Consider the following 10,751-nt stretch of genomic DNA (forward strand, 5'->3'; position numbering starts at 1 on the left):
TACGATTTTTTTTTAAAGATGTCGAATGAAAAACAATAGCTTTTATAATAGAAATTATACCCATAGTTCATTTGAACACGGACAATTTTTTTAAAATCTTTTTATATGCTAACATGTTTATGAAATATTTAGCTGTGTGGGTTGCATCCTTCGAAGCATGCAGCCCTTGAGCACACAGCTTTTATTTTGAAGGGCTGTTTCTCCACTCATGGGCTCTGCGTAGTTGTCTTAAATGACGTACCTCCAATCACTGGCAGCGAAACAAGCATCTCGTATTTTGATTGGTAGATGGTGCCTAATGTCGTCCAATCACCAAACAGTTTGTTAGATAGTGAAGCAGCTCGATAGCGTTGGGCTGACGGTGTGGTGAAGGTGAGTGAAGTCGAATATTTTATAGATATATAAATATGAATGTAACAATTTCTGAATCTGCAGTTCATCGAAAATTCAAATAATATCCAGAATTTTATCTGAAATTAATTATGAGCTCGAAAGCAGCATTACATTTAGCTATCATTTAAGTTGTTTGCTAGTTAGCAAGCTAACCAGTGAACAAGTTACAGAAATCAGCACTTAAGGTTTCTTACTAAACTGTAATGTAACGCATGTTGACCCTAATCCTAACCCAGAGTGCAGTCTGAACAGTAAAGCATCACTGTTACCTGACTACCAAGTGAAAAATGAAAGTAATTTTTGTGTATTGATCGTCAATATTCTAACAGGATTTTGTCCATCTTCCCTGGCAGTGTATTTGGCTATTTCATGAGGTGGTGTATACCCACTCTTTATTAAAATCAACGCTTTTGTTTTTACTCTCTTCTGTCCTGTAGGAAGGCTGTGCCAGCATGGGTGTGTTATCCACGCTGATGAGGGGGCTGGTGCGAGGTGCTGACAGGATGTCTGAGTTCACGAGCAAGCGTGGATCAAGGACTCATAATAAAGGCAGGGGCGCCAGGCCCGCTGGACGGAATCTCCCCAGCTCCAAGTTTCTAGCCATTCGGGCCATGATTCCGGAGTTTGTGGTGCCTCCTTTGGAGGGATTCAAACTCAGACCATATGTCTCATACCGTGCCCCGAAAGGAACAGAACCTCCACTCACAGCACAGAGTCTGTTCGATGAAGTTGTGGCTCCTCAGATCAAACAGGACTTGGAAGCAGGCACTTTCAGCAAAGACCAGCTAGTGAAGTATGGATTTGAGCCCACACAGGAGGGGAAGCTCTTCAAGCTCTATCCAAAGAATTATGTACGTTAATGATGGATTTCCAAAGACTCGCTGATTCACTGGGGACTGAAAGCTGCAGATCAACTGATGAGGGCCCCTTCTAGAAAATCAACTACTACATAAACTGTTCAGGAAAAAGGCCTTGTCTTACAGGTTTTGTTATTTGATGACCTGGAAAAATAAAACAAAAAGCATGATTAATACTGCACAACTGTCAGATATTCATTATAATGGTTTGAGCTCCTGTTTCTTTTTAAGTTATGAGTCTTCACTGAGGGACTGGTGATCTTGTTCAAGGGTATATGCAGACTAGCTACATGTGACATATTTCAAAGTTAAACACAGTGGTAATTATTCAGTTACCACATAATAGTTTGCTTTATTTTTCAGGCCATTAAGTACCTAAAATTGCACTTACCTGTACTCTAATGTCCACTTGAGACCGGCTAAAAGTGAATCAATCCTCAGACTCATATTACAATAAACAACATTAAAAAGCATAATTATAGTCTGGTACAAATAGTTTTGTTCTGTAGGTAGGTTCATTATATCTCTACATTGAGACGAGTAACTTCTAAGGGTGGCCGCTTTAGTTCAGATGAAGGCAGCTGTAGCCGATTGCAGTGGGTTAGGGCTCACATGTGCTAACTGGAGTCACTAAACTGAACAGGTTTGTGCAGTATTATATTTGTGTTCTCACTTAATATAAAATTATTACTGATTGTCGCATGTGGTGTGATCTTAACCTGAATATCACCAAAATTAAATCAACTTGATTTAAACCACCAAAATAATATCTTGAAAACTGGATGCTACACTGCTAAGTGCTAACAAACAGAATTCTCCCTTCAAGGGGAGAGTCACCTGACAAACAACATGGCCTGTTATAATTTTTATGGGTGCATTTCTGATATTTTGTCCTGCTCCTTAACATTAACAATTAGCTGCTATGTTTTTTGATTCAACTTTAGGGATGCAGCTTGCCAAGTGGGCATCTTGACCCTATTTTAGCCCCACAACAACCACCTCACACGACCCTGCAGCTGGTCTGGGCTAAAGAAGAAAAAAACCAAACAAAGAACATGTGTAGGTGAATGGTTGTATTGCGCTTGTAGCTACAGTACACACGAGTATGAGGATTATAAACTTCTTTTTTTTTTTTGCTTAAATACAAGTTTATATTAAAAAAAAAAAAAAATCAGTGTCACTATGAAAATAGAGGGTCTTGCTAATTGCATATAATGTGATAAGTCATTCCAAAGTATAGGAATCTTCATGATAAAAACAGTGACTGGAATAACAGCATGACATGCTCTTGCTGTAGTCAGGCTATACATTTAGATTTCAATAGTGTCAACATTGCTATGACTCCTGTAAAGCCTGGTCTGGCATCCAGTCCCAGCGCCACACGTGGAGCATGTGGTCATAGAATGAGCAGCTGGCCAGCAGGCAGGACAGTGAGGGAGCATCCTCATCAGGGTTGAGGGTGGGAACTGGAGCAGGGGAGGTCTGAGGTGCTGCAATTCCCTCTGGGATGTATCGACCAGCATCGTCCTCCAGGGAAGTGTCAAAGCTGGCAGTGGGAGATTCATATTGAATCCTTAAGTGTCCTCGGTTCTCTGCAGGGCTTTCCTTTGGTTCTGTGGCAGGCGGGGAACAGGCAGTATGGTCCTCCAGGGACAGCCTGGACCAGTCTGCTCCATATGCCAAGGAACTGTGGAGGATGTATGAGGTTACAATGGGGCATGCTCCTGCACTGCCCTCTGTAAGTAAACAAACAGTAAGTTATTAAAACCCCCCACAGATTTCTCCTGGTAAAAACAACCATTTGTACAATATGTGAGGTCTACTGATGTTTCAGGTAGAGAAGGAAGCCTTTCACCATTCAAAGCTATTTACACTGCCAGCACCATTCACAGAATCTTTCCTATCAAACACAAACACCATTTTGGCGTGTTTGGCATCCATCTGTTTCAGACAGTTTTTTTTTTGTGTGTGTTACACACCCCTTGGCAAACATGGACATGTGTCCATGTTTGATTTGAGAAATTGAGGACACAGAGAATGTCATCAGGAAAGCATTTCGTGAGGCAACAGATTTATAGAGCAGTATGCTCATTTTCCCATACATTTTTATAGAGTCAGACTTCTTTTCACGACAAGGAGTGGCTCCCTGCTGGCCATTAGAAAGAATGCAGGTTTAAAATGCTACATGGTTTGCCTTTTCAGGCCTGGACTCTAGTCCATCGTTTTTAAAGAGCCTATAAAAAAAGCAAAAAGGTATATGCTCTGTTGCTTAATTTCTTCAAATTGTGCAGTATCTATAAATAGTAATGATGAGTTCATTAAGCTACCTTTCCGCTCTGAGAAGCTAAAAAGACGGCTAAGATCAATTATAATTAGACAATTGTCAAACAATTCTCATATTTAAGAAGCTGAAACTAGACCGGTCTCTGGAGTCCAAACCAGCTAAACTAGGCAAGAGCCCACGCAGGCTGTCAGTCCAATGGGAGAGACAGAATCACCACAAAGTGTGAGGTGAAAACTGTGTTTTCACAGGCCTAAAGCTGGTCTAATTCAGAGCGACCATTTTATTGTTTATCACTTATTCAAACACACCTAGAGCCTGCTGACAGTGAAGGATGTGGAAGTCATTATGCATGCAGGCTGCCAGCAGCAGGTGCTGATGGCTGGGATGCCACTTCAGTCTCCACACTCCACCACCCAATGGAGTCTCACTCAGGGGCTGCCGCATGTTTCGGCCATCCCACAGCAAAACCTGCTCATCGTAACTGTGGAAGGAGAAGTGCGTGAGAGGAGCAACAAGTATACAACTCTTACACAACAACAGCTCAACATCAGGATATTTACCTGCCTGTAGCCAGAATGTGCTCCCGATGAGGGTTGCTGTGAATACTGCACACACCCATCGAGTGCCTTTGAAAGAAAACAACATAAATTTGTGTCTGCACACTGTCAAAATGGAATATATACATGAAAACTGATACACTATCAACCTCACCTTTTACTTATGAAAGTGGGGCTGGAGGGACCGATCCTTAAATCCCAACCTTTCAGTTTACAGTCATCACCACCTGGTGAGAAAACAACACATGACACAGCACAGGAGAATATTTAGATGGCCGATTTAGAGGCAGCATCAATGTGAGCTCACAAACTACCCGTGTAAGGCACACAAATTGGTGGCACATATGTATGATTTAAAGTCATGATAAAAAAAATAAAGTACACCATATCTGAAATCTAAGGTTTTATATACAAGGACAAAAAATATCATCTGCTTCTTAGGAGAGGTTACAATAGGTAAGTACAACATCAGATAAACAACACATGGCATATTACACTGTGTCATTTATTTAACAATAAACCAAAATGCAGAAGGGATGTGTGAAAAACCAAGGACAATATGCTTCCACGGGAATTAATTGGCTGCTACTCAGGCTGTTAATTATCAGCAATCATCAGCCAGGAGCCGATAATCAAATACTGATTATCGGCTTGACAGTTTTCTGGTCCGGAGCACTCGTGTGTTAGCACAAGGCCCAGCAGGAAAGCCGTAAACAATGAACTTAGAGGAGCAATTGTTGCTATTGATTAAACTTGGAAGGGTTATAAGGCCATTTCCAAACAATTTCAAATCCATCACTCTACAGTGAGAATAATTAGTCACAAGTGGAAAACACTGAAGACAAATACGAATCTTCCAAACAGTGGCGATCCCAGCAAATTGACCCCAAAGTCAGACTGTGCAATGCCGAGTGAAACTCCGAAAATCGCTACATTTCAGAATATGTAGGCTTCACTTAGCATGTTAAATGTTAAACTTCTTGACAGTACAATCAGACTGAACAACATTGTCTCATTTGAAAGGGCAAAGAAAACCAAAAACAAATACACACCGCAATATAGCTTAGGTTTATGAAGTTGCATCTGAGGAAACCACAACACTTCAGGAACAATGACCTTTGGACATACAAGACCAAATTGGAGAGATTTTGCTATAATGCACAGTGCCATATTTGGTGAAGACCAAACATTGCATAGTAGTACAAATACCATCTCATACTGAAGCAGCTTAATAGCATTTGGTCAAGGTGAAACACCAACTCATACCATCTGTCGTGGAGCTGTGGTGGTGGAGGGATGATGATTTGAGATTATTTTGCAGGCACAGAACCTGGGAACCTTGACCATGAACTCCTCTGTATACCAAAGAACACAGAGGAGTCAAACAGCTAAAACTCTGGACCAAATGCTGTCATACAACAGACGTTGCAATTGCGCAAAGAACCTCAACCCAAAGAAACCTGGACTTTAAGACAGCTGTACCCACAAACGTCAATAAACTGCAGTAAAGCTGTAAAGCAGAATGAGGGCAAGATGCATCCACAATAATGTCAGAGACTAATGAAGTCACACAGAAAATTATTACTTCAAGCTACAGTTGCTAAAATTGGTTCTACAATCTTCTGAATCATGAGGTGCACTTAAGGTTTTACTCACTGCTTCTGGATTTTGGCTTAGTTTCAAATACATAAATAATGGCATGTGTTGCTCATCTGAGGTAATAATTTTATCATATTAGAAGCTGAAAAGGATTCATATGTGAAACCTCAGAACTGAAATAGGATGTACTTACTTTATTTTTCACATGACAGTTGTATATCAGTTTTACTGACTGATTTCAGCAAATAAGATGCCACTCACCAATTATTAATTAAATCCTAATTAGTATTTAACCGTTATTTTGTTTGCAGAAAAAGATGGACTAAACAAAAAATGTTTTAGATCAAAGAATATTTTATTTTTAAATCACAGAGCCAATCCAAGTAAATACAAAACAGAGTTTTTAAAACAAAAAAAGCTATTCAAACCTACCTGCTATGATGGGTTTCCTGTTCTTACTGAAAAATACAGTTATTTGGATTTATGCAAATGATACGTAAGATTCTAGAATACGCTTTTCTTTGTTTGCAACAATTAACACATTAATTTTTAAGAGTGACAGGATATATGTTACCAGAGTACACAAGCTGTGTGTCCCAATAAGAGAAGGCAGAGATCCAGGCCTCAAAGTCATGGGCTTTCCACTGAGACAGTGTTGTTAAAGCACCTTCAGCCAGAGAGAGCACGCTGATGCAGCCTGCAGAGTCACTGCACACAATCCGCACGTCACTGCTGCTGACACGACAGGGTGAGGTATTAACATGAATGATATTTGCACAACATGTGACATTGGCTCTTTTATGGAGGTAGTAGCGTCTCCAATAAGCTGACCTGTCCAGTCTTCCAGTGGACCAGTCTAATGACAGAGCCAGCCGCTCTGCTCCAACCTCCAGACTACTGAGAGACTGCAGACTGTGGCTACCCTCCTACTGGATACACACATTCATGAGTGCACACCACAACATCAACACAAAACAACAAATGAATGCACAGTTAGAGGTGAGGCATAAAAACAGCAGCCTTCCTGTAGCCTGAATCTAAAATAGATGCTGCGCTCATGCACTGCAGCTCAAGCTGTCTGTGGCCGTTACACGGCAATCAAGGCCTTAATGCGTATTTTAGTGTGCTAAACTTAGTAACTGTTAAATACAGGCAAAATTAATGAAACACCAAAATCATAAACTCGACTGATCTTGGGGCCAATAAATCAGCTGATATTAACCATAAATAATGCCATATCTACATTTATAAAAGTCAATAAATATGTAAAAAATAAAGAAAAGTTATACTGTGATTGGACAGATTTTGCTGCCCCTTTCATGTTTCTGTCGTTAGATCAGGAAAGCCTCGGTTACTTTAGTGAGCTGACAACCAGTTTTGTGTAACTTTTTATCCTGACTACCAATGATGGGGTTAAGTGAATCCAGATAATGGAAAAATGTTCTGGGTATGCTGAGATGTCTTCATAATACAGGCCCCACATGCCACTGTCTAAATCTTTTGATGCCACATTTCTCACCTGACTGCGAGACAGTGTGTACAGCTGCAGCTCCCCGGTAGCTGTTGCCATCCCCAGCACTGCTCTGTCTGACACAGGCACGTGGCACCTATGAACACGCATAACAATGAATATGAGGGAAATAACCGAAGCTACACTGACCAAATCTGCTTTCTTACCATTTCAAATCTAAAATGGCTGCGGTGTCCATGCGCTGCAGCTCTGTGAGAGGGGGGCACATCGGTCCCTCGTGCCGAAATTCAAAAAGGTAGAGACGACCGATCCTGCTCGGGGTGGCATCTTCTTCCCCTCCCTGCAACATGAGAGCAGAGTGACACAGAGCAGACATCAAAGTGGGTCCTCATTAACTCCACTGGTTGCTTCATTCGGCTACCAAGTCTTTATTAATAAAATGTATGCAGCACTCTGGGGCAGCAGTGTAATTTTTTTTTAAGTTAGATGACATAAATGTAATCAAAAATGATTTCCAGGGAGAGTTTAAATTAGCTGCTGTGATCTGGGCCAGTGTGCCTGTATAACAAAGTTAAGTCCGTGTGCTGGTAATGCCATACGCCTATACAGCATTTGTAAGCAAACCGAGCGGCTTCTGAGTGAGTCTGCTTTAATTACCAGCTAGCACTAGAGCAAGAGGAGGAAACCAACTTTAAAAAAAAAAAAAAAGAGTTAGCAGGCAATAGAGGAATACCTTGCATTACAATCCTTCTCCTTACATACTAACTAATAAGGCCCTGTCATATTTAAATACGACCCCGCCCCTCACCTTTGGAACCAGTTCCCAGTTTGGATTCAGGAGACAGACACCCTCTGCTCTAAAAACTGAACATAAAACTTTCCGTTTTGATAAAGCATATCAGGTAGGGCTGGATCGGGGGGAGCTTCCTGTGATACTCTGAGGATTTCTTCTCAACTCACTTCTTTTCAACCCGCACACGTTTTATATGCCACTGCCACATGTCATTAAATTGTATCTTCTCTCTCCCACAGTCTGCCCTCATCTTTCCTTTTTCTCTTCTGCTTCCTTTCACAGCTGCCTCTCCCTGAGGCTGCTTCTGTCAGAGGTTTCTTCCTGTTAAAAAGGTTTTTTTCTTTGCCACCATCATATAGTGCTTACTTATAGGGGATTGTTCTAGGGGGTTTTCTCTCCAATACTGTAGGGTTTTTACCTAAATTGAATAGATGTGATGTCACATGAAAACTATGAAAAAGTTGTCTGACGTAATATGAAAGCGTTTTAATTTCTTAGAGAACATGCTTAAGGTAATTAGGAAAGACTGCAACAAACATTTTATTTAAGGGGAGCAAGGGCCAATCTATTAATACCGGATTTTTTTTTAAAATATCAATATCTCCTAGTTTGGAGTAAGGTTTACTGTTAGCATGTACTAACCCTTTATTCTGCTCATATTTATCTTATACTGGACCATGGTGCAGTTTAGCCCTAGTCTGAAATAAGTTCCTTAACGCCTCTGCCTTTAAAACCATCCTGTTTTTAAGCTTACTTTCACACAATTCTTCTGCACTCACAGTCAGAGCTATAGCTTACAGAGCCATGACTGGAAAAAGAAAACTGACTCAAACCAAGTCCCAGTCTGAAGACTAGGATTACTTGTACATACACTGACCTCATTATTTAAAATGTTGTCCATGTTTAATATGAGAACCAAATACTGGAACTGTATACATATACAAAAAATGTAAAGATTTTAGGTCCATGTAAGTGAACAACTGGAACTTCTGCCCAGACACTGGGTAAATCTATAACCCCACCATTTAAAAAATAAATAAATCACAGCCCACATTAATATCTATTCCTGACTTGACTTAAATGGTAAAATATACTAACTACTAATGATTCAAAGTAAAACACTGAAGCTTTATATATTATACTTGTCAGCTGACATCAATTGTACAAGCCATCACTTTTTTTTTTTGTTTTTTTAACAAACCAATTAACATAGTGGTCAGAGTTCTCTGACTTCTTTACTTATTACTAATCTGGTCTAAATGCTTACAGCCAGCGCTGGAGATAAGCATTTTAGCCACAAACCTCTTTTAGCAATCCAATCCGGTGATCCAAACACCGCCAAAACAGGTGGACAATGTACACGGGACCAAATTCTCATAATTTTAAGCGAAGGAAGGGTATAAAGACATTTGTATACAATTCTATTCCCATGACAGGTAATGGGATGTAATCTCACCCCTTTCTGTAGCTGATACGTGCCGCAGGCCAGGATGCTGTGGTTGGGTGAAACAGGACACCACTCCACCGCGTCAGCGCTCAACTCCGTGTCGAACACCTGTAGACTGCGGGTCTTCGACTTCCAAGCCATGAATACCTGATGTGCATACCGTTATCCCACGGGTTGCTACAAATTCCAAAATATATCCTGTTACGACTCAGTTGTTAAAAGACAGTAAACTAGTGCACGACATCTTAAGCATTTTTAGTTAAATTTAATTAACGTAACAAAATGTTTTGGTCGCTAGCTAGCAAGCTATGAATAACTGGCTGCAGCCTCACAAGAGCCAAAATGTCACCAGTCAGAGATTTATAGCATATTCGTATACCGTATTCCTAACGTTCATATACACATTCTTTGTATATGAACATTTAAAGTAACTTTTAGTTTAGTTTAATGCCGAATAACCGCAGAGAAACACGTAACAAACAAAACTCACATGTGTGCCAGCCCTGAGACTCGACGCTTTTAGCGTCCTTACGTCATCTCTGAGCGTCACGGTGTATTTAGGTGCCAAAGTGGGGAATTGCTATTTAAGAACAAAAGATAGTTTATTTATCCTGTATTTGGATACATTCTTTTGTTAAAGGAGTTCAATCAATAATAAAGGTATTGTAAAGAGTTAATATATATTTTTTTAAAGTATAAGACAGAGTTATTTCATGTGGTATGAAAACTGTATATGTCCTTTACACCAAAATGTGGAACAGAGGCAAGTAAATTAATGCCAGAGTCAGAGGAATGCAGACACATGCCGAGGCATTTTTCTTTCTTAATTTTGTTGTGAGGTTTTAGCCTTCGTTTAGAAGACTGTTGGTTCAGCGTCATTTTTGCGGCATTGTCAACAATAAAAATGGCGACATCTGCTGGTATGAAAGCTTATACCACCGGCTATGTTCAATTTCTATCCGGTTGTTCAGTGATGACGCGACGAATCCTACTTCCGGGTCTAAAGTAGTCTGCGTTTAATATGGCTTTTGTGTTGTTAACATGTTTAATGTTATGTATTTTCTTCTATTTGATCTCAAAAAGCTCCTAAAACAGTCAGTGATCACTGTTGACCTCCCTCGGCTTTTATTACCACTAATCATTTATTTAAGCTCAGTTTTTAAAACCTTAGGATGTAACTACAGCCCAGCCCATGCAGCAGTATATGAATGACTAACCTCGTATTGTGGATGGATTATCTCAGTTGTTCTCCTGGCTGAAGTTTGGTCCTTTTACAGCATCCTGCCATGCGATTACATTTGTTTCTGACCACCGAGAACACTCACGTTAACTTTTATCGAGTGGAAAAAA

At 40.3% G+C, this 10,751-nt stretch overlaps 2 protein-coding genes across 2 annotated transcripts; one reads left to right on the forward strand and one right to left on the reverse strand.

Moving 5' to 3' along the window:
• Positions 1 to 326: 326 nt before the first annotated feature.
• mrpl41 (mitochondrial ribosomal protein L41) lies at positions 327 to 1,768 on the forward strand. The gene is made up of 2 exons (XM_085367927.1): positions 327 to 372; positions 831 to 1,768. Exon 2 carries the CDS (start codon positions 846 to 848, stop codon positions 1,251 to 1,253), a length of 408 nt encoding a protein of 135 aa, XP_085224053.1. The 5' UTR covers positions 327 to 372; positions 831 to 845; the 3' UTR covers positions 1,254 to 1,768.
• Positions 1,769 to 2,432: 664 nt separating this feature from the next.
• dph7 (diphthamide biosynthesis 7) lies at positions 2,433 to 9,934 on the reverse strand. The gene is made up of 10 exons (XM_085367928.1): positions 9,892 to 9,934; positions 9,411 to 9,578; positions 7,368 to 7,501; positions 7,210 to 7,297; positions 6,522 to 6,616; positions 6,265 to 6,422; positions 4,246 to 4,318; positions 4,095 to 4,160; positions 3,843 to 4,015; positions 2,433 to 2,986 (listed from the first exon to the last, which is right to left on the reverse strand). Exons 2-10 carry the CDS (start codon positions 9,540 to 9,542, stop codon positions 2,586 to 2,588), a joined length of 1,320 nt encoding a protein of 439 aa, XP_085224054.1. The 5' UTR covers positions 9,543 to 9,578; positions 9,892 to 9,934; the 3' UTR covers positions 2,433 to 2,585.
• Between the last annotated feature and the right edge of the window lie 817 nt (positions 9,935 to 10,751).

Source organism: Diplotaxodon limnothrissa, linkage group LG12, assembly GCF_057381915.1.
Source record: "Diplotaxodon limnothrissa isolate DT_005_m linkage group LG12, D_limnothrissa_male_GT1.1, whole genome shotgun sequence".
NCBI lineage: Eukaryota > Metazoa > Chordata > Actinopteri > Cichliformes > Cichlidae > Diplotaxodon > Diplotaxodon limnothrissa.